This window comes from Suncus etruscus, chromosome 15 (genome assembly GCF_024139225.1).
Source record: "Suncus etruscus isolate mSunEtr1 chromosome 15, mSunEtr1.pri.cur, whole genome shotgun sequence".
Taxonomy (NCBI): Eukaryota; Metazoa; Chordata; class Mammalia; order Eulipotyphla; family Soricidae; genus Suncus; species Suncus etruscus.
In genome coordinates this window covers 59,996,452-60,019,998 of record NC_064862.1, presented here as the reverse complement: position 1 = coordinate 60,019,998, position 23,547 = coordinate 59,996,452, and the positions used below count along the sequence as shown (strand labels likewise).

The window sequence follows — 23,547 nt, the reverse complement described above, 5'->3', positions numbered from 1 at the left end:
CTTTAAAGAAAACAGTAGCATCCTATATATGATATAATATTCCAACATAGATACTTTTTGTGGTTATTGTGAGGTGGCCTTCGGGGATTTCTCCTGACTCTGAGGTCATCCTATATGGTGCCGAGTCTGCCAGGAACAAACCCAGGTCCAGCCTCACGCAAGGCAAACAGCCTACCTACTGTACTGTAGCTCCAACCCCAGATATTTTAATTTTGCTTAAAAAATAGCAGAGAGAGTGCTTGCTTCAGCAGCACATATACTAAAATTGGAAAGATACAGAGAAGATTAGCATGGCCCCTGCACAAGGATGACACATAAATTTGTGAAGTGTTCCATAAAAAAAAAAAAAAAAGTAGTAGAGAGTGGTCGGAGAGATAGCACAGCTGTAGGGCGTTTGCCTTGCATGCAGCCAATCTAGGACAGACGGTGGTTCAAATTCCAGCATCCCATATGGTCCCCCGAGCCTGCCAGGAGCAATTTCTGAGCACAGAGCCAGGAGTAACCCCTGAGCATCACGGGGTGTGACCCCACCAAAAAAAAAAAAAAAGTGGCAGAGAGAGTTCAGCACAGAGCACTTGCTTTGCCTGTGAGACATCTTGGGTTTTATTTCAGCCATCACAGCGCAAGAGCAGCCAAATACCAAGAAGTAGCAACTTGCAGAACAGCTTTGTGCTTTGACAAGCTGCTGCATATTTTAGCTGAAGAGGGAGAAGAGGAGAAAGGTACCTAGGTACCACTGTAACTCTGCTCTTGATCCTAGCCTGGGTTGCTGAGTTGAGTGGAACTGCCTATTCCCCCCATTCCCTCTTCTGATGTTGCAATGAGAGGGGGGGGGCAGATTCTTATTTGTAGTGTGCACCAAGGGTCATGCTCTTCCTTTTGTTCTTTGTTTTTGGGTCACACCCAGCTGTGCTCAAGGCTTACTCCTAGCTCTGTGCTCAGGATCACTATTGAGATCACTCCTGTAGTTTGGGGATGATAGGGGGTGCCATGGGTGGATCCCTAGTTAGCTGCATGCAAGGCAAATGCCATCCCTGATGTACTATCACTCTGGCCCCAGAGGGACATACTCTTTAGTTGTGGTGCTTGCACATGACCTTATTGGGGATCACATTCCTGATGAGGTGCTTTGCACACCCCGGCCTCAGGGAGACTGGAATCACCTATAGCATCAGGATCTCAGACAGCAGAGCAGCCAGAATCAGGCCTAGCCTGTGCAGCTGCACCAAACATCCGACTCTGGGCCTCCTGGCAGGGGTCTCAAACTTGTGGCCCGCGGTACAACATTTTGTGGCCCTGCCCTAGAGGAATCTTTTTTTGTTTTGTTTTGTTTTGTTTTAGTTGTTTGGGTCACACACCCCCAATGTTCAAGGCTTACTACTGACTTTGCACTCAAAGTATCACCCCGACTTTGCCTCCTGTGGCCCCCAGGTAAATTGAGTTTGAGACCCCTGTAAGGTAAATGTCTTAACCACTAAACCATCCTCCCTCCCTCCCTCTCCACTTCCAACCTCCTGGTGCTCCTTAAAAGCTCTCAGTACCTTCAACAGAAACACCTGCTTCTGGGCAAACCTAATTGCACAGCGATGGATGAGATGTTATTCATAGCCTCAAGGTTAGGTTTCTTCAGCACTTTAAAGTTTGATCTTACAAGCTGAGCTACTTAGGGCTTCAGAAAGCAGGTCTTAAACGTAAGTGAGTAACTTCCAAAATAATCGATTACTCAGGAAGTCACGGGCACAAAATAGAGAGGTACTGAAACATTTATGCAATTTCACCGACTCTATTGTCTTGAAAGGCAGCAGTAAATTAATATGTGTGTCCATACCACATAATACCACAGTGGGATTTTTTAAAGATCCAAAGTTAAATTGTTTTCAGATACCGTTTGATTTGCTAATAACGTCTTGCTGTTTTAATGTTTTCAGCTCTCACTGGCTGTGGCACCCTGAAACTCAAGTCCATGGCATTCATTGACTGTTGACCTCCCCCGCAGACATAGCACCCCAGCTGGTGGGTGAGTGGGAGGGCAGCCAAGGGAGGGGCAGATAGAGTTGGAGGAAGGACTAGGGAATGGCTGAGCAAAGCCTGGACTGAAGACAGAGGGAGCTGGAGCAGGAGGGCCAAGGGCAGACAGGTGGGCAGGCAGTGGAATGGGCAGTGGGGTGGTTAGTGAATGTGAGTCACAGCTGCTCTCTAGAGTACTTGAGGCCCTGAGAAACAAAGGGGGAGCCTAGGAGAATATTGAGCTGGGGAAGTGGGAGGTGGAGCTGAAGAGGAAGCTTCATGGACTGTAGGAGGCCAAGTTCAATCCTTGGCACCACCAAGAACGGCCTCCAAGCATTGAGTCAGTAGTAGCCCCCAAGCACCACCAACAAACAGAACAAAATACAAAAACAGAAAGAGAAAAATAAAGAAATGAGAGGCGGTGGAGGAATTGCTGCTGCCGCCCCCTCACTTTTCCTCCAGAGCAGATGTATTCCTAGCCCTGGGCTATCTTTAGATCCAGAGATGGACTGGGAGGGACGTGGGCGCAGAGCCTTCTGGTGGCCACATGGGGTCGATTTTTGGTCTTGGCGGGCCTAGTCCTCCCACTCTCCAGCAGAAGAGAAACTTGAAGGGGACAGGGACTTTTATCTGTTTACTCTTTGTTGTATATCATGCCTGCAACGCAGAAGTTTAAAAAAATCCATGGAAAGAATGAGTGACAGATTTCAAACCTGGCCCACGCTTTCTGGATGTGCGCTTCATGGGGAAAACGAAGATGCCAACTCTCACCCACATCCTCCATCACTAACTGGGATCCAAGCCGGGCACCCAATTAGTGCATTTCCTCCTCTCTTACCCGCCTGTGCTGATGCTGTAGCGTGAGTTTCCGGCAGCACAATAATGGGCACATTTAATGGGCATATCTGCCTCTGAGGGCCTGGCCTTTGCACTGGGCACAGGCAGCCTTGGCAATCGTGTAGAGTTAGATCCAGGCTGACTCTGCAAGGAACAGTCTGGGAGGGTTAAAACAAGGAGAGATGTGAGCTCCTCCTTTCTCTCCTCAGGCCACACCCAGCTTTGCACTGTCCTGAAGTAGCCATTCAGCCTGGGCAGGCATCAGACACTTCTGAGTAGCATCAGACACTTCCTGGCTGCCCTGCACCCACTGACTCCCTCTTGAACTCCTGTGCCCTGTGAACTGCACTACAGCTCCGCTTGGCTCACTATCCAGCCTGAATCTGATTGTTCTCGGAACACGGCCCAAGTCCTCTGACCTACCATTTTGTGGTCTGGCCTCAGCCCAGCTCCCAACCTTCTTTCTTCCTCTGATTCAACCTTCAAATCTTACACCAAATCATCCAAGTCATTTCTTGCCTCTGAGTTTTGGCCCACATGCTGCTCTGCCTAGAAATCCATTCCCCTGTGAGGAAGGCATGAGCTGGCCTGCTCAGAATTCTTTCCTGTCCCTTCCCAGCTTTCAACTCCGAGGTGCCATTTGAGCATCTCTGAGTCTTAGGGTGAGCTGGTTCCTCACCTGCTGGATTTCCTTTTCCATCAGCCACTGTTAGAGTACAGATTGCCTGACCCAGCTCACTCCCCTATTTTTTTGCAATCTCCCCACTTTGTGGGATATGCCTGAACCAGCTGTGCCTTCTGCCAGCTTCTTCCCTTCAGCCTCTGTCAGACTCATTTATTAATTTTCAAATTAAGGAATCATGATTAACAAAATTGAGTTTTAGCCATTTCATGTTCAGTACCAATCCCATCACCAGTGCCAGTGTCCCCTCACCAATGTCCCCTAAGTTCCCTCCCATCCCTCTAACAGGCTCTTATAGATCCCAGCATTTTATCTTCCAGCCTTCCAGTTCCCAGCTTGTTGTGGATTGCAACTTCCCTGTCTGATGCTTAGACACGGGCCCCATTTTATGGGGTGTCAGTTGGTTGTCCCCTTCACATCTGAGGGGAGGCTTCATGCTTTAAGTTCCATGAGACTGAAAGACTGAATAAAGCTGGTCCTCGCCTATGTATAGGCGAGCCAGGGTGAGCCAGGCACGGCCATGGGGGCACCTCAGTGCTGTATCCTGTGGGAATAGCCCCTGGTCCTGGCCCAGGGCATCAGGCCTCTCTCTGGATGATGAGACTGTACCTTCAGCAAGCATGTTGTCAGTGCCTGCCCAGATGCTAGCATCTGAGATGAGTGAACTCCATTTAGCCCCCTTCCAGGCCCCTAGAATGGAGAGGGGTGCAAAAGTAGAGCAGGATGGAACCTTCTGAGAGTGTAACCCCTGGGAGAAGAGGCTCCTCAGGGACCATCCTGGGTACATTTTTGTCCTGGTACCCCCCAGAGCCACCCAGCAAGTTCCAGACTCTGGGCAGGTGCCATGAACAAAAGCTCATGTGCGTGTTTGCAGAGCTGGATGGAGACCTTCAAAGCCAGGAAGTGGCAGAGCTGGATTTTGGCTTTAGCTAGACCTGAGAGTTTCTTCTTGAAGACAAGTGGCCCTGAGGGTCTCCAGCAAATGGATTCCCTAGTCCTATCAGTCTCTTGAGCTTCAGGCCCTGCGGGCATAGGGCACTGGCGTGGTGCCCTCATCAAACAGTTTAAGAGAGAAATCCAGGGCGGGGGCAGCCTGGGTGAGCAGCCCCAGAGAGATGATGTCGATGTGGGGCCCACAGAACTGAGGCAGGTTGTCCAGGGTAATGCCCCCACTGGCCTCCACGCTCACACTTGGGAACTGGGCCTTCAGCGCTGCAGCTGTTGGGTGCAGCTCCTGCAGGACACAAGTCAAGAATTATAAGAACCTCCTTCCATGGGCCCTCAGGGACCCGTCCCCAGAGCAGACCCCAGAGCAGACCCCTCACCTGAGGCTGGAAGTTGTCGAGCATGAGGATGTCGGCACCAGCCTTGGCTGCGAGAAGCGCCTCTTGCAGGCTACTGCACTCGACCTCCACCTTCAGGGCGAAGGCTGCTGCCCTCCGGGCCCCACACACCGCCTGTGGGCAAGTCAGGAGGGCTGAGGGTGAGCACCAGGTGATGGCTGGACTGGCGAATTCTAGAGGGCCCAGGACTGGGAGAAGCTGAGCTCAAGGCCTGGGTGGATTCTTTTGTGTCAATTTAAACCCCACACAATGGCCACTTGGTGGGGGGGGGGGTGTGTGTCAAATAGCATCCAGATTGAATTTAGAACTATCTGAGAGTCTTAAAACTGAAAAAGATTGGGCTGGAGAGATAGCATGAAGGTAGGACGTTTGCCTTGCATGAAGAAGGACGGTGGTTCAAATCCTGACATCCCATATGGTCCCCTGAGCCTGCCAGGAGCGATTTCTGAGCATAGAGCCTGAAAAAATAAAAAAACCCTGAGCGTTGTGACCCTCCCCACCCCAAAAAAAAACCTGAAAAGATTCAGTTGGAGAGTTAGTTCAAAGGGCTGAGAGAATATTTTGCATGTGAGTTCTAGGGACCATATGGGATGCTGAGAATGGAACCTGGTTGGGCTGCATGCAAGTCAAGCGCCTTTCCCGCTGTGCTATGTCTCAGCCCCCTAGTGTGTGTCCCTTAAGCATCAGCACAAGCTCCCAAAGGAGTCGCCCGTCTCCAATGAATGCAGCAACTACTGGGGCCCATGAGTCACCCCTGTAGAAGGGACCCTCATTTACAGAAGAACAATGAGGGCCCAGTCGGTGGGGAGAGCAGGAGAAGTGATAGGGTCAGCCTGAGGGCAAGGGCAGCTCTGGGCCTCACCTTCTCCACACTCCCCGCCGCCACTACGTGATTGTCCTTCACCATCACCAGCGCACCCAGGTCATAGCGATGCGTGGCAGCGCCACCCACGAGCAGCCCGTACTTCTCCACCAGCCGGAAACCGGGCGTTGTCTTTCTGGTGCCTGCCACCTGCCCGGCCCAGCCCGTGTCCCTCGCTGCACGCACCGCTGCCGCCGCCATGCTGGCCACTCCGCTGCAGCGTGCCAGAGCATTCAGGGCTACACGCTCCCCCAGCAGAAGGCCATGTGCAGGGCCCCACACCTTCGCCACCCGCTCCACGGGCACGAGCGGGACCCCCTCGGGATGGAACCAGGACACCTGACAGTTGACGTGGGCAAAGACCGCGTCAAAGAAAGGCCGTCCAGCCAGGACCCCGGGAGACTTGGCCCATAGCATCGCACACACAGGGGCTGCCCCGGTGATCAGGGCGGCGGGGTTGAGGCCTGGGCAGTCCTCATGGAGCCAGTTGTCCACCAGAGTGTCCAAGGTAGCCGGGGGCAGCTGGAGTGCCAGACCTGTGGGGCAGAGAGAGAACCGCTTTAGGCCTGGCTGCCTCCCTCAGGTCTGATACCCTGGGACAGCAGCCAATCAGCAAAGATGCCAAAGATAAACAATCTGGGCATGGTAAGTTAGAGACACTTGTGCGAGCAGATATATAGTGCAGTAGGTAGGACGCTGGCCTTGCAGAGTGTTGACCTGGGTTCAATCCCTGGCACCCTGGCAGGAATGAACGCTGAGCCCTGAGCATAGAAGGGTGTTCCCACTCCCCCTCAAATAGATACTTCTGCCAAACATGAAACATTTTTTAAATTATAACGATGTCTTAGGCAATATTTAGAACATCCTTAGGGTTTTATTTATTTATTTATTTATTTTGGTTTTTTGTTTTTGGGGGCCACACCCGGCAGTGCTCAGGGGTTACTCCTGGCTATCTGCTTAGAAATAGCTCCTGGCAGGCACAGGGGACCATATGGGACGCCGGGATTGGAACCAACCACGTTTGGTCCTGGATCGGCTGCTTGCAAGGCAAATGCCGCTGTGCTATCTCTCCGATCCCACATCCTTAGTTTTTTTGTTTTTATTTTTGTTGTTGTTGGCCCACACCTGGCGGCGGTGCTCAGGGGTAATCCTAGCTCAGAAATTGCCCCTGGCTGGCTCAGGGGACCATATGGGATGCCATGGATCAAACCTGAGTTCCTTCCAGGGCAGCATGTAAGGCAAGCGCCCTATCATTGTGCTATCACTCCTGTTCATATCCTTAGATTTTTAAGACTGTCTTTGTTGGAACTGGAGAGATGGTACAGTGGGGAGGGCGCTTGCCTTGCACATAGCTGATCCAAGGTTTAATCTCTAGGATCCCATTTGGTCCCCTTGAGTTCACTAAGAGTGATTTCTGAGTGCAGACAGGAATAAGCCCCAAGTATCGATGGTGTAGGCCCTTCTATTCTCTCTCTCTCTCTCTCTCTCTCTCTCTCTCTCTCTCTCTCTCTCTCTCTCTCTCTCTCTCTCTCTCTCTCTCTCTCTCTCTCTCTCTCTCATTTTTAAAGATTATCTGAGCTTTATCTGACATTCAGATTTAAACGTGTGTCTTGTAATTTATCTGACCAACCTAGAGCTGCAGTGATTTTTCCCACGGGAGAAAGGTGCAAACTCCTATCCCCAATGGCAACCTTCCTTGCTACCCTGGAGGGGCTGAAGCCCCAGGAGAGGGAGCTCCAAGACTCTCCTCCCCTCCAGCTCCCAGTGAGAATCTTGGTCACAAGATCTCAGGGAAAACCAGCAACAGTTGGGCCAGCCAAGCCTTCAGCCTTGGCTCACTAATTTGACCTGCTTTTCTCCCTTCCTCCCTATGGATGTTTCACCAGTCATTGATCCATTGTTGATTGATCCCTATCAACACAGAGACTGTTCTCTGAGGATTCGCTCAGGGACATTGGGTTTGGCCTCTGTGGCACAAGTTCCAGGAGTGTAGGCAATGTGCTAGCCTGTAAGATAAGATTCTTGGGCTTGATGGTCTCTAAGATCCGTCCTCTGCAGGGCCAGGGAACTATCCCTACCCCCATGGCCTGTGCCACTGTGCCATCATGTGGTCTGGCCCAAGTACAAGCAGCAACGCACAGGGATGCTTCTCCTTGGCTGCCCTCGGCAATCTTGTGGAGATGGAGCCCGGCTGATGTTATAAATATCCATGTAATGGGCCTCAGGGATAGTACAGCGCCTTGCGTCCTTTCTAAGCACCACCAGGTGTGGCCAAAAAACCCAAAACCAACCAACCAAACAAAAAAATCACGTGACCCTCTGCAGAAAAAGGTTCCCAGTTCTGCTAGAGCGCCCTTGGGTCCCCAGGTATGGTGCAACGGCGCCACCTATCGGCCAAGATACCTGCAGGACATCGTGGGCTCCGCGCCATGAATGGGCTTGACTTCCTGGGGGACTGAGCGAGGGGGGAATGCGAATTGTGTTCGTTTTATTTATTCTTCATTTGCTTTAAATTGACATTAAGCCCAAATATTCTGGTGCGCTGTATTCTCAGAAGCAGATTTTTTTTTCTGCCCAGCCTTTCTTTCCCAGTGGCAAGCACCCCAATCTTCTCACCCTGCACCTGGCCTATTTCTTCCCAGAACTGGCCAAAGCTTTTGTTCCTCAGTTAGAACCAACTGTGTCCTGGTCTTTTAGTAATAGGGATAAATCATAGTTGAATCATGTGAACTCCACAGTTCACTGTTTTCTGGGCAAAGGGCCTGCAAACTACAACTGAAGCAAAAGCCCTCTGTCTGTTCAGATTAGGAGCAGTGATGTTTGTTCCTTAAAGGGAATTGGGGGGAGTGTGGAGCGACAGTACAGTGGGTAGGGGTGCTCGTCAGGATTCAATCCTTGATACCACATGTAGCCCCCAGAGCTCCATTAGGAGAGCACGGAGCTAAAATAAGCCCTGAGCACTGCTGAGTATGGCCATAAAAAAGGGGGAGTATTGGAACCCTTCAGCTGCTGGGTTATTGGATAAACAAGCTGTGTCGCCTGTATAATAGAATATACCCAGCAATTAGATGGGATCAACTGCTGAACTCACAATGGAAAGACATCCCAAATGTATTGTTTTGAACAAAGAAGTCAGAAATGAGGACTGAAAGCTCAAAGCATTGAACATATGCTTTGCTTGCAGGAGGCCTGAGTTTAGTCCCCAACATTGCCTGTTCCCCCCAAGTCCTGAGAACTGCTGGTAGAAGCCCCAAAACCAAAAATAAACAATCAGCAAGTAGACTGGAGTGACAGTACAGAAAGTAGGGTCCTTGCCTTATCATGCTGCTGACCCGGCTTCAATCCTTGGCACCATAAATGGTCCCCTAAGCCCTGCCGGGAGTTCTCCTCGAGAATAGAGCCAGGATTACTCCTAAGTATGAGTTGTGGCCCCAAAACAAAAATAGTAATAGTGAGTAGATGAATAACTTTCCTGCTCAAACTTTGCCTTCACAATAAGCTCCAGCTCTCTTGATACTTTCCCGTTTTCCATTTGTTCTTCCTGTGCCAAGTTCTCATTGCAATAGTGAGAGAAAGCAAATCTGTTAGCTATGCTGCTCCATGGTGCCCAGTGCTGGACTCCCTGACACCTCCACCCCAATCTCTGCCTGTCCCCAATTCCACTTTGCCTCATTCCTCTTTCAGGTCTCCTCTTAGACTGTCCTCAGTAGGGGGTGCTCACAGACCCAGACTCAGGCCTCCTTTCTTCCACCACACACAGGGCAATGACAAACCTGTCCCAAGTTTCCTGGGAAACTCAGGTACCCAAGGCAACCAGAACCAATAAGGAGCTGCTTTCACTGGTTAAAAAAAAAAAAAAAAAAAAAAAGCCAATTTGGGGCCACAGCGATAGCATTGCAGAGAGGATATTTGCCTTGCATGAAGCTGACCCAGGTTTGATCCCCTGCGTCCCACCTGGTCCCCCAAGATTACTAGAGCACCGCTGGATTTGGTCCCCCACCCTCAAAAGTCAACACTTGACACATTCTTGTCTACTTAGTACTAAGGGGGCCGGAGAGATAGCACAGCGGTAAGGCTTTTGCCTTAGGCACAGAAGGACAGTGGTTCAAATCCCGGTATCCCATATGGTCCCCCAAGCCTGCCAGGAGCGATTTCTGAGCATGGAGCCAGGAGTAACTCCTGAGCACTGCCGGGTATGACCCCCCCCCCCCAAAAAAAAAAAAACAAAAAAAAAAAAACAACTTAGTACTCATGAGTAATTAAGCAATTGAGGAGTCACATGAAATACGGATCAAGGCCCAGTTCTGGGTCCTACAGTCTGATACCATTCTGCACTTTCAACTAAGTGATCTGGGGCAATCAAGTCAACCTCTTGGGGCCTCTGGACCCTTTCAAATAACAGGGAGAGCATCATCACCTCACTGGGAGGTTATGGAAATTGAGTGAATTCTCATCTGCAAAGTAAATAGGTTAATTGCTGGCACACTGGAGCTAGTTGGCTGGAGGAAGGGGTTGGTTGGTTACAGGGGTGGGCGAAGAGGAGGGTGTGACTCCAGGGCCCTGAAGAAGGATGAGTAAACCTTGCTAGCAGAGATAGGGGTGAGGAAAGGAAAGAGTGGGTGTCTGAGAAGTGATAGTATAACGGGCAAGACATTACTTTGCATGTGGCTGACCCAGGTTCGCCTTCCTGTTTCCCATAAGGTCGCCCAAGCCTGGAATGATTCATGAGTGCAGAGCCAGGAGTAAGTCCTGAGCACCACCGGGTATGGTGCCAAACAAAACAAAACAAAACAAAACAAGCAGAGGAGGATTCCAGGGCTATTGGCAGAGGTGAAAGAATAATGAGCAAAAGGCCAGAGAGATAGCATGGAGGTAAGGCATTTGCCTTACATACAGAAGGACAGTGGTTCGAATCCTGACATCCCATATGGTCCCCCAAGCCTTCCAGGAATTTTTATTTATTTATTTATTTTGGCTTTTGGGTCACACCCGGCAGTGCTCAGGGGTTACTCCTGGCTGTACGCTCAGAAATTGCTCCTGGCAGGCTCGGGACCATATGGGATGTAGGGATTCAAACCACCGACCTTCTGCATGAAAGACAAATGCCTTACCTTCATGCTATCTCTAGCCCTCCAGGAGCGATTTCTGAGCATAGAGCCAGGAGTACCCCCTGAGCGCTGCTGGGTGTGACCCAAAAACCAAATAATAATAATAATAATAAACAAATAAGCAGAATTTAGGGGTGCTCTGGTAGGAGTGACAGATGGGGAGAAAAATATTGGTGTCACCACAGAATTTCATACAAGGAAATAGATCACATAGTTACGGTTTCATTCTAGAAGATTCACTAGCAGCTAAAAGAAAGAGAAAGAAAAGCGATGAAGGAAGAGAGAAAAGAAGGAGGAAGAAAGTAGCTACTGAGGCAGAGGCTTGGGCAGAGTTAGAGGCTACAAGAGGGAGACTGGGGTTCTGCCCTGGGTTGCTGAAAACTGACACAAGACGCTAGTGGGCTAGAATTAAAAGTCAGTGAAGGGCAGGAGCCATCAATGGGGTGCCAGCAAGGGCAATGCTCTTCTCTTCTGCCCTCTTGTTTGAAAATCACAGTGGCTATTATTTCCATCTTACAAGAACATAAAGTGGCACTCAAAAAGGTTTTTGAGGGTGGAGCATTAGTTACTCTCCTACCCCCTGCCCCAGCACTACACCTTGCCAGGAGCAATCTCTGAGAGCAGAGCAAGGACCTACTCTGGGCATCCCCTGGTGTGGCCAAAACTTAAGAGAGAAGGCTCCTGTATTGTGCTCTAGTGGTGCAACATATAGGCAGCAGAACTGGCCTCAAAATTGGGTTTGATTGTGCAGAGTAAGGTGGAGATGCCACAGGAGGGAGGGGCACCACCTGCCATCCTCACCCTGTCTACATGGGGGTTCTTCAAAAAGGTTGTGGGTGGGGTGTGGCGCTGCTGTATGGCTAAACACTGCAGTGGTGAGGCCAGGCAGATAAGGTGGGGAGGGGAGGACTGGGAAGTCCCAGCACTAAACAACAGACAAAGAAGCCTCAGCAGGAGGGCTGGGTGGCTGGGAGATGGGTGCAGAAACCTTCCAGAACACTGCTCAGCCTTGGGGCACAGTGGCCAGTAAGGAGAGGCATCAGCACCTTTCAGCAGAAATTGAGCAATGGTCTATGATGATATCGATACAACTCGGCAAATTGACTGCAAATCCTGGTATTGTCACTTCAACAACCAAGAACTAACGTTCTTCCCAAAGCCAACAACCACGTTTGCACCATCAATCAGCGATCCTTCTGCTGAGCATCCGAGTCAAGTAGAGGAGAAAGACAGCTCAGCTCAAAGTTGGTTGCTCCTCCCAGACCTTCCCAAGCCCCATCTACCACTTCAACACAAACACACAAACTAACACAACACACAGATCTTATTTGTATTGTAATTCAAAGTGAAACCAAGAGAGGACTGACATCCAGGGCCCTTCCTGTGTGTGTATGTGTTTTTAGGGGTGCAGTAGGGGCTCCCAAGAGGACTCAGGGGTTCTGGGGATAATTCCCTATCATTCTTGGTCAATAGGCCTGTGGTTTCTGATAACTTTAAGGATATTTTTTTGTTTGAGGGTCACACTAGGCAGAGTCAGGGGTTACTCCTGGCTCTTTACTCGTTCCTGGCAGGGTTGGGGACTTATGAGATATTTGAGATCAAACCCAGGTTGGCTGTATGCAAGGCAAGTGCCCTACCTGCTGTGCTATCTCTAAGGAAATATTACATTTAGTTGTGGTTGTTGGATAATGGTTAGGATAGAAATAAAAGTTCTTGGGGCCAAGTGGTAGGGTGTTTGCCTTGTACTTAGCTGATCCAGGACGGTCAGTTGTTTGAATCATAGCATCCCATATGGTCCCCATGCCTGCCAGGAGCAATTTCTGAGCACAGAGCCAGGAGTAATCCCTGAGCACCATCGGGTGTGACCCAAAAACCAAAATAAAATAAAATAAAAGTTCTTGGGGGCTGATAAGGACTCAGTGACAAAACAGCTGTTTGTGAGCTGGACCTCAGGACCCAGGTCCTCCACATGAGTCAAGTACAGGTTCTGTGCAGGATGCCTGACACCATCACATGCCCTGTGCATGCCACCCCAGTAAACCCCACAACCAAGTGTGAATATGTCTGGTAGCCACAACCACTGGGGGAGGATGGAAAAAGGCCCTGGGCACTGGGGGGTGGGGCGAAGGATCATTGTCAGATTTCTACTTTCCCATGTACATGTTCTAGAGCAACAATTCTCTATAACTGGCCCAGAACAATAGTACAGCAGCTAAGAAATTTGCTTCAGGGCCCGGAGAGATAGCACAGTGGTGTTTGCCTTGCAAGCAGCCGATCCAGGACCAAAGGTGGTTGGTTCGAATCCCGGTGTCCCATATGGTCCCCCCGTGCCTGCCAGGAGCTATTTCTGAGCAGACAGCCAGGAGTAAACCCTGAGCACCGCCAGGTGTGGCCCAAAAACCAAAAAAAAAAAAAAAAAATGTTTTTTGCTTCACTCAAAACTAACTGAGTTTGATCCCCTATGCCCCATAAAAATCTCCTGAGTAAACCTTGAACACAGAGCCATGAGTCAGCCCTAAGACCACCGGCCCTATGACCCCGAAACAAAACAGAAATCTCTCTAACAACAAAGATAAATAGACAAGGGGCCGGTGAGGAGGCGCTAGAGGTAAGGTGTCTGCCTTGCAAGCGCTAGCCAAGGAAAGATCGAGATCTCGGTTAGATCCCCCAGAGTCCCATATGGTCCCCCCAAGCCAGAGGCAATTTCTGAGTGCTTAGCCAGAAATAACCCCTGAGCATCAAACGGGTGTGGCCAGAAAAAAAAAAGATAAATGAACAGGGATAGGAGAGTAAGATAGTCTCTGAGACAGTCAACTTTGCCTCGCAATGATTCAAATGAGCAAATACCATTGCTCAGCCCCGCCCCCGAGATTCTGACATAACTGTCCTAGATTGCAGCCACATAACTGTAATTTGAACTTTGCTGGGAGTTTTTAAACTGCAGATCAAGGCTAAGAGCTGCCATAAACCGGTGCCTGCCACATGCTCCACTTTCTGTATACTGGCACAGTGGATGGAAAGCGTTTGTATTTCTAGATTATGTCATAGGCTAGTTCAGACATGTTAAAGGAATTACCTGGGCCAGAACTACAGCACAGCAGGTAGGGCACTTGCCTTGCATGTGGCCAACCCAGATTCATTCCCCAGTGTCCTATATATCCTCTAAGCCCTACCGGAAGTTCAGAACCAGGAGAAAGCCCTGTGTGTGTGGTCCAAAATAACAAAGGAAAAAATAAAAGAAATTAACTAAAAAGACTTGTAAATGTGCAAGTTGGTCCCAGGGCTTCCTTCCCCACAACCAGGTACATTCAAACTCAGACTACTTCCATGGCTTGGCCACTCTCTGAGTTGTCCAGGGGTGTGCCCATGGGGTGTGCACCATCTCACCACTGTTTGTGAGAAATAAAACAGTGCTGCTTTTCCTTGGGTTCAGCTCTCTCTTGCCTCTTGCCTCTCTTGCCTTTCAAGCAGCAGTACTCCTAGGGGCAAGTTGGAGTTGCCAGGAAGCACAGGTGGGGCAGCTGGGACAGTCTGGAGGTCTGATCCTTCTTTCCACCCTTGTTTATTTTATTTTGAATTTTGGGTCACACCTGGCAGCACTCAGGAGGTACTCCTGGCTCTGCACTCAGAAATCGCTTCTGGTAGGCACGAGGGACCATATGGGAAGCCGGTATTCAAACAATCGTCTGTCCTAGATCGGCTATGTGCAAGGCAAATGCCCTACTGCTGTGCTATCTCTCCGGTTCCCACCTTTGCTTTTTGTTAATTTTGGGGGAGGATCATTTTGGTTTTCCTCATGGGGGAACTATTTGTGTGTGCCAGAAGACCGTTTAGAGGGATGCCAGAGGGACATTTGTGGTGCCAGAGATCAAACTGGAGCAGGCAATGCAAATGCCTTCACCCCTGTACTATGTCCCTGGCCTCTTTCCATCCTTGAAGCTGTTTTCAAGATGCTTGTGCTCCAAGAGGCTCCAGCGATAGCACTGTAGGTAGTATGCTTGCCTTACACATGACCAACCTTGGTCTGATTCTTGGCATCCCTATAGTCCTCTGAGCCTGCCAGGAGTGATTTCTGAGCAGAGTCAGGAGTAACCCCGAAGTATCACTGGGTGTGGCCCCAAAACAAAGAAACAAAAAGAATCATGTGCTCTAAAGATTAGACCTAGACTATGGGCAGTGTGACCTTGGGCTCTCAAGGCAGTATCTTATTGGATTACCTAGAGCTATATGAACGTTGTCTTGGGGCTGGGAGTGCTGGGAAGATAGATCAATGGGCTTGAGTGCTTGCTGGCTTTGGTCCTCAGTACCCCACAGTCGAACCAGTAGCCTCTAGTACTAGCCCTAAAAGAAGAGCTCACGCCATACCAGACACAGGAAACTGACAGCACAAGCTGGTCTTTGGGGAGCATCTAGCCCTTGAGAAAGCTCCTTCCTTCTCTAAGCAAATGTGATGATGGAGCACAGTGGGGAGGAGGATGTTTGCCTTACACCTGCTGTGGCTAACCAGTTTCAATCCTGGCATCCCATATGGTCCCCCTGAGCCTGCCAGAGTAATTCCTGAGTACAGAGCCAGGAGTAACCCCTGAGCATTGCCTGGAGTGCTCACCCTCCCTAAAATAATATGATGATATTAATAAACCAGAGTCTGGCAGACAATATGGACCCCCTGCACCAAACCACCCCCAGCATTTTAGCATTTTTCCTGTTCTCTTCTGGACTCAGATTCTTTCCTTGCTTCCTTCCTTTCTTCTTTTCCTTTCTTTCCTTCCTTTTATATATATATAAAATACACACACACACATATATATTTAAAAAAAAAAAGCACTCTTTTTAGCTGGGAAAGGACAGCTAATCCCAGTGCCATTGGTTTTTGTTTTTGTTTTTGGGTCCCAGCCAGCAATAACTGGGGGTTACTTCTCTCTCTGCATTCAGGAATTGCTCCTGGCAATGTCTGGGGGACCATATGGGATGCTGGGAATGGAATCTGTGTTGGCCTCATGCAAAACAAACCCCCTCCCCGCTGTTCTATGTCTCAGCCTCCAACTCAGTGACACTGTTAAATTCACAGCATCCCTAGGCAGGAGGTTCCATTATCCCCATTTGCAGATCAGGGCAGTGAGGTGGGAATGGGAGGCATCAGGATCAGAAACCCAGGTGGGTTGACTCCCCTCACAGCATATAGTGTTTTCAGTCCTTATGTTTGCTATGTCATGTCACACTCAGAAGGCTAGAGCCATAGTGAGTAGGGGCAGACTTTGCAAGGGCAGACTTAAGTTAGATTTCTGGCACCTCATACAGTTCCTAACCCTGCCAGGAGTGACCCCTGAGCCTAATGTGCCCTTCATATTCCAATTATTTTTCCAGAATTTTGCAAACCTGGGCTGGATTCCTCGGGAAAGGAAATTCCCTGGAATGGGAGTAAGAATGCCAGGTTGGGGGCCGGGCGGTGGCGCTGGAGGTAAGGTGCCTGCCTTACCTGCGCTAGCCTAGGAGACGGACCGCGGTTCGATCCCCCGGCGTCCCATATGGTCCCCCAAGCCAGGAGCGACTTCTGAGCGCATAGCCAGGAGTAACCCCTGAGCGTTACCGGGTGTGGCCCAAAAACCAAAAAAAAAAAAAAAAAAAAAAGAATGCCAGGTTGGCTCCCTGGCCCTCCTGCCCCACAAGTACAGGACTTTCCCAGGAGGGGCAGGGGAGCCCACAGAAGGGTGTGGGCCAGACCCCCTCCTCAAGTCTGGAGGGTCTGGGAACCACTCCCTGCTCATCTGTCAATCCATTTGGCAAACACCAGATGGAGACAGAGGCTGGTTAGCACGGAAGCTTCTATATCAATGCTCTTTTCTCTCCCTTTCTCTCTCAGGAAAACAGAAATGACCTCCAAATCAGGTCAACTGGAGCACAGAGGTAAGAGCACATGTCTTGCATACGGCTGACTGAAGTTCAATCCCTGGTATTCCATATGGTCTTCCAGGCCCACCAGGAGTGATTCTTGAGTGCAGAACCAGGGGTAACCCCTGAACACTGCCAGATGTAGCTCCAAAACAAAAAAAAAAAAAAAAAAAAAAAAAAAAAGTTCTCAGAAGTCACACTACAGCCTGGGAAGGAAGCGGTAAGTGGAGCATAGCAAAGGGCCCCCAAGAAGTGAGCAAAGAAGGTGGCTAAAGCCCATCTCAGACTCATGTTCTTTCTTAGCAGAAGGCCCAGAAGACAATGTCCCCTCCAGATCACCCCACCTTTCCTGGGGATCAAGAACTTGCTGGGTCTATTAGGAAAAAAAAATCATAATATTTGCTTCTTACAGGAACAGTCATGAAGAATATCATGCTGAGTGAAGTGAGTCAGAGGAAGAATGATTGCACTCAGTTGTGGGATAGAAAAAAAACAGGGTCAGAGCGAGAGTGCAGTGGGTAGAGTGTTTGCCTTGCACGCAACCTGTATTCAATCTCCGGCATTCTCTATGGTCCCCAAAGTACTGCCAAGAGTGAGTCTTGAACATTGCTGGGTGTAGCCCCCAATCCAAAACCAAAACAAAACAAAACAGACAAAAACTTGTCTGGGGCCCGGAGAGATAGCACAGCGGTGTTTGCCTTGCAAGCAGCCGATCCAGGACCAAAGGTGGTTGGTTCGAATCCCGGTGTCCCATATGGTCCCCCGTGCCTGCCAGGAGCTATTTCTGAGCAGACAGCCAGGAGTAACCCCTGAGCACTGCCGGGTGTGGCCCAAAAACCAAAAAAAAAAAAAAAAAACTAGTCTGGTCACAATACCAAAAGACAGTAGATGGGCTGGAGTCATAACATAGCAGGTAGGGCATTTGCATTGCATGTAACCTACCTGGCTCAATTCCCAGCATCTGGTCCCCAGAGCCCTGCCAGAAATAGATCTAATCTTTGTTTTATACGTCACAATCAGAAGGCTGAAGCCACAGGGGATAGGGCCTTGCTTTGCAAGAGTAACTAACCCTTGAGCATTGCCAGGTGTGCCCCCCCCCACAAAAAAAAAAAAAAACAAATAAAAAACCAAAGACAATAAAAAAAAAGGGGGCAGGAGGACTAGTCCATGGTAAGAAGTTTGCCACAAAATAGGGGGGAATGTGGGGGTGACGCAATAACACAGTGGGAAGGGCATTTGCCTTACACTCAGCCAACCTGGGTTCAATCCCTGGCATCCTGTATGGTCCCCCAAGCGCTACCAAGAGTGATTCCTGAGTGAAGAGCCAGGAAGTAACCCCTGAGCACCACTGGGTGTGGCCCAAAAACCAAAAAAAAAAAAGGGAGGGGTTGCAATTAGAACAGAAATAGGACGACTATGATAATGGTAGTGGGAAAGATCACTCTGGACAAAATTGAGTGCTGAGAAGAGGTAAAACGATGTAGTGATCCCTTTTCAGTAACAGGATTGCAAACCCTTGCCTAAAAGTAAAAGGGTGGGGAAATTGGGTGGTGGGGAAATGTGTACTGGTGAAGGGACGATGGGTGTTAGATCATTGACTGAAAATCATGAGCAACTTTGGAACTTGTACCTCAGGTGATTCAATTAAAGAAGAAAGAACTACAGGGCCAGAGAGGTGGTGCTAGAGGTAAGGCGTCTGCCTTGCAAGCGCTAGCCTAGGACAGACCGAGGTTCGATCCTCCGGCATCCCATATTCCATATTCCCCTAAGCCAGGAGCGATTTCTGAGCGCATAGCCAGGAGTAACCCAAGCATCAACGGGTGTGGCCCTGAAACAAAAAAAAAAAAAAGGAGAAAGAACTCACTGAGGAGCACTCATAGGAGAACGAGCAAAAAGAGCCTTGCTTGCTGCATGGATGGTGTGAATGAGGGAGCCCCAAGTCTGCCTTAACCCCTTTCTCCTCCACTTATCCAGTCTTGTCCTCTGTTCCCGGACACCTATCTTCCGTATTGGCTCAGGGTCTGTGTGACCCTTCTTAAGATTCTGAGTGATCTTCTTTTTTTTTTTTTTTTTTTGGTTTTTGGGCCACACCCGGTGGTGCTCAGGGGTTACTCCTGATTGTGTGCTCAGAAATAGCTCCTGACAGGCACGGGGGACCATATGGGACACCGGGATTTGAACCAACCACCTTTGGTCCTGGATCGGCTGCTTGCAAGGCAAACGCCGCTGTGCTATCTCTCCGGGCCCCTGAGTGATCTTCTGAGGAAACCTCTGTGTGAAGGCAGCCATGGGGCTCCACCAGCTGCTCTCCAGGGGCAGAACAAAGAGGCCCAGCAGATGCCACAGAGCTAAGTCCACAGCATATCTGTCTGGATGTTGGGGTGTGGCGGAGAAAGAGCATAGGGGAACCTGAGGTTTGGGGTCTGAGGAGGGCATGTGAGGCACAAACAGCGATAACCGGAAGGCAGGGACTGAGGCCAGGGCAGGGAAAGGGCTGCAAATGAAGAGTCCAGAGGCACAGTCAGGGCCCCAGGACAGTATGAGGGACTGAAGAATGGAGAGGCAGAGAGGGACAGCAGAAGTTCCCTTTACCTTCCTCAAACCCCAGGGGAGGGGGAAGATGGCATAGAGAGGCTTTGGGGTCACTCCGGCCACAGGCAGAAAAGCAGTTTGAACCCAGCTCAAACTCACTTCCTTTCTAAGCCATTTCTTGGACCCCTAATGTCTTCCATGGCTTCTATGGCAAGTCAACTGGGCTGCATGATGAAGGCCAGTGGGAGCCCCAAGCAGGGAGGAGGATGGAGAGGCCCAGGAGTGAAGGTTAGTCCAGAGTCCAAGCAAGAACAATCATATAGCCCATAGGGTGCTTGCCTTGAAATGCAGCCGACTTCCCCGCATCCCAATGGTCCCCTGAATACTACCAGGAATGATTCCTGAAGGCAGAGCAACCCCTGAGCATCACTGAGTGTGGCCCCCCAAAACAAAACAAAACAAAACAACAACAACAACAAGAAGAAAACTGAAGCCATAGGGCTCCCGCCGTTGATCAGATCTTCCTCTTAGATTGATGCCCACAGTTGGTGAGCTGATGTGGTCGCTGAGAGGTGGGTCAGGTCATGTGGCCTGTCCCCCAAGGAGCATTTTTGTTTGTTTGGGAGGAACCACACCGGCAGTCTCAGGGGCTACTCTGCTCTTCACTCAGGAATCACTCCTATTGGGATTGAGGACCATGAGGATCCAAGTCAGGTTAGCCCCCGGCTAGGCAAACGACCTCTGCACTGTGCTATAGCTCCAGCCTAGGAGCTGGGGTTCTTTTTTGCCTAGAACCAGGATCCCATCATTCTGTACAAACCTATTTCGAGACAATCCCCAACCCTGCTGCCAATTGCAGGACTCCGGCCCTCCCCTGTGCCCCCAAGTCCTCCCCACGGCAGGGCTGAACTTTGCCTCCACCAGGACTGCGGTGGCAGCCGGGGGGTAGGGGGGGACAAAGTCCACAGCAACTCCTGCCCTCCTCCCCCACCCTGGCTCCCTCAGCCCCCCCAAGACAAAGCCTCCTCCAGGTCACCCCATCTCTCCTGGGGCTCAAGCGCTTCCTTCCATGAACTTGCTGGGGAGTTCCCATAGAAGAGAAGCTATTGGAGCCAGAGAAATAGCACAGTGGTAGGGCATTTGCCTTGCACACAGCCAACCCGGGACAGACCCGGGTTCGAGCTCCTGCTTCCCATATATTCCCCGGAGCCTGCCAGAAGTGATTTCTGAGAGCAGAGCCTGGAGTAACTAACCCCTGAGTGCCACAGGGTGTGACCCTAAATCCAAAGAGGAAGAGAAGCTGCAACCAGCGGTCTAGGCCAGATAGGGGTTCAGAGATGGAGGGTCAGAGGACAGCAAGTGGATGAGACTACAGAGACCAGGTTTGGGGGAAGGAGATTGGGATAGTTGGGATGGGGAGGAGGGGGAGACTTGAAGAGGGGCACAGGAGATTTGAGGGCCTGGGTTTCCTTTACCTTCAGGGTCCATGGCAGCTCCGAGCCTGGTGGCTGCTGCCGAGTCTGTCTGGGTCGGCTGGGCTGAGGTGGGGCTTGGCAGAGGGGAGAGGCCACTGACCAGCCCCTCAGGCAGGCGGGATCCCGGGAGCCCTCTGTCCTCCCCAGGACAGGGGGGAGGCGTGCACCCCTATCAGGTCTCACCTGGGAGGAGGAGCCAGCGACTGGTAAACTCGGAGACCAACAGGCCTCTGAGCGAGGCCGCTACCATTGCAGGCCCTCATCTGGGCCCCAACAGCGTGAGTGAAAAAATGTGCTGGAAAGCTCAGTCGCATGCTGATTCTGTTCTTTCTGATCCAATACATGTTGACCTTTGTCTGGCCACAGACGCAAACTCCCCATGGAGGAGTTAAGGGGCAATGCAGATCAGCTGAGCTCAGACCTGCAGGTACCCCAGATTTGGCAGGGGTATCGGGTGCAAGAAAAATGAGAACATTACTCACAGTTCTTCCCTGAACCCCACAACCCTCACACCTGCCTTCCCTCCACCCCAACCGGAGCCCTTCCTGCTGGCTTAAATTTATCTCCCCCTTTGACCCTAGACAGAGCTTTTTTCTCTTAGAGTCTCTTTGTAGGCTCTGGAAGTCTCCATCTCCATTCACACACACACACACACACACACCCCCAGCTGCACATTCTTCAGGGTATGGGCAAATAAACTACATTTCCATGATACAGCAGGTTGGACGCTTGCCTTGCACACAGACAACCCGGGTTCAATTCTTGGACCAAATCAACCCATATGGTTCCCATGAGCCCCACCAGGAGTGATTCTTGAGTACAGTGCCAGGAGTAAGCCCTGATCATCACTAGGTGTAGCCCAAAAACAAAAACAAAACAAAACAAAATTTCAACATTGGGGCCGAGTGATAGCATGGAGGTAGGATGTTTGCCTTGCATGCAGAAAGACAGTGGTTCTAATCCTGGCATCCCATATGGTCCCCCAAGCCTGCCAGGAGCAATTTCTGAGTGTAGAGCCAGGAGTAACTCCTGAGCACTGCCGGGTATGACCCAAACCAAAATAATAATAATAATAATAATAATAATAATAATAATGAATTTCAAAATTGGCCTGTTACATAACAAGAAAAACCTTTCCTTATGCTCCTTAGATCTGGCGTTTGTATAATCCAAGCTAACTTCTGGAAGTTAACCTGCCACAGATAATACACTTATAGTTCTCTTCGCTGCTCTCTTATTTGCTGTATAATTTATGCCTGTTCCCATCTATGCCATTACAGAAGTGGCCATCAAAGATCGCAGCTCTCTTCCCTTACTCTCTTCTTTGCCAGCCTCCTTCCCAAGCTCCAGGTCATGACTTTCCTATTCATCTCCAAAATAACCCGTCTAACAGCTCTAAAAATGAACTCATGTTTCCCCCCAAAAAAAGCTGCATATTTCTGCATTTCCACGTAATGATGTCAGCATCTCAATTTCCCAAGATAGAACCTTGAAATCTAACCTCCTCTTCCTCAATTACCTCAACAGCCATATCAGTTCTAAAATCGTATTCTCTGATTAAAAATATCTTTCAGATCTGACCTCTTTCACCTTAGGCCAGACTCCCAATATATCTTAGACTTGAGTAATTAATGCTCTCACCTTGGGCTTTCAGGCCATCTTCCCTGGTTCTAGGTTTGCTTAAAAGGCAGGTCTGATCTTGCCATACTTTTCCATTAAATAAGCATTATTGGGGGCCAGAGCAAGTAAGGTGCTTGCATTTGCATGCCGACCATCTGGGTTCAATCCATGGCACCACCAGAGTGATCCCTGAGCATTATTATATGTGGTTTCAAGCCCCCAAAATAAAATAAGATAATCACTATTGGTCTGGGGAGATGGCTCAGTCAGTGTTCAGAGGTGTCAAGACCCAAGTCTGAACCTCAGTACCATGCGGCATCCCAGCACCACTATGTGTGGGCCTGCTGGTGCCTGGCAGTGAAAAGTTCTAGCAGTTTTGTACCACAAACCTTCAGATCAAAACCCCCAACCTGGTTGGCTGAGTATCAGCAGGAAGGATCTACAGACTTACTGTGTACTGTTTGATGGGGTTCCTAAAAAACACTTGCTTGTTCATTGATTTTTCTGCATTCAGCTACATATGAGCCTGGAACCATTAAGATGACAGTGTAGGGCTGGAGCGATAGTACCGTGGGTAGGGTGTTTATTTTGTATGCAGCAGACCCAGGTTTGAAACCTGGCATCCTGTATGGTTCCCCAAACACTGCCAGGAGTAATCCCTGATCACAGAGCAGGAGTAAACCCTGAGCATCATCAGATGTGGCTCCAAAACAACAACAACAAAAATAAATCAAACAAAAATGACACTTTAATAAGTGAAGGACATTTTTAAATAGTCATGCCAAGCTCTTCATGGTTATACAAGCTGTAGGAGTACACCAGAAACAGGCCGTTTGGGGTGGAGGCAGCAAGCGTGGCTTTGCCAAGGCAGTGACATTTGAGTTGAAGTCTAACGGGTGAAGAGGAATTTGGCCGGAAATCAAGATATGTGTGTTGTGGGCAAGATGGGGGGGGGGGGCAGCGGGGATAGACTGACTTCCAGCTGCCTTTGCACAAATGCAGGACGGATCTGTGGCTCTCTCCGTGGTCTCCAGAGACCTGAGCCATGGCCCATTTAGGCTGTCTGATACCTTATGCTGGGCCCAACTGCAGGTATTCAGTTCAGTTCATTCTTAGGAGCAAGGAAAGGGGTCTCTGGAAATTATATGTTTTCTTTGTCCAGGCTCAGCCCCTCACCCGTAATCAAGACAGT

At 49.9% G+C, this 23,547-nt stretch overlaps 1 protein-coding gene and 1 non-coding gene across 2 annotated transcripts; one reads left to right on the top strand and one right to left on the bottom strand.

Moving 5' to 3' along the window:
• The first annotated feature begins 235 nt into the window (after positions 1 to 235).
• Positions 236 to 342, top strand: LOC126031646 (U6 spliceosomal RNA). Its single transcript, XR_007503479.1, has one exon. It is a non-coding gene; the product is annotated as a U6 spliceosomal RNA (small nuclear RNA).
• A 3,907-nt stretch (positions 343 to 4,249) lies between these two features.
• On the bottom strand, positions 4,250 to 20,965 carry QPRT (quinolinate phosphoribosyltransferase). The gene is made up of 4 exons (XM_049789204.1): positions 20,736 to 20,965; positions 5,732 to 6,267; positions 4,852 to 4,983; positions 4,250 to 4,760 (listed from the first exon to the last, which is right to left on the bottom strand). The coding sequence occupies exons 1-4, from the start codon at positions 20,746 to 20,748 to the stop codon at positions 4,542 to 4,544; spliced, it is 900 nt and encodes a 299-aa protein (XP_049645161.1). The 5' UTR covers positions 20,749 to 20,965; the 3' UTR covers positions 4,250 to 4,541.
• Positions 20,966 to 23,547: the final 2,582 nt, after the last annotated feature.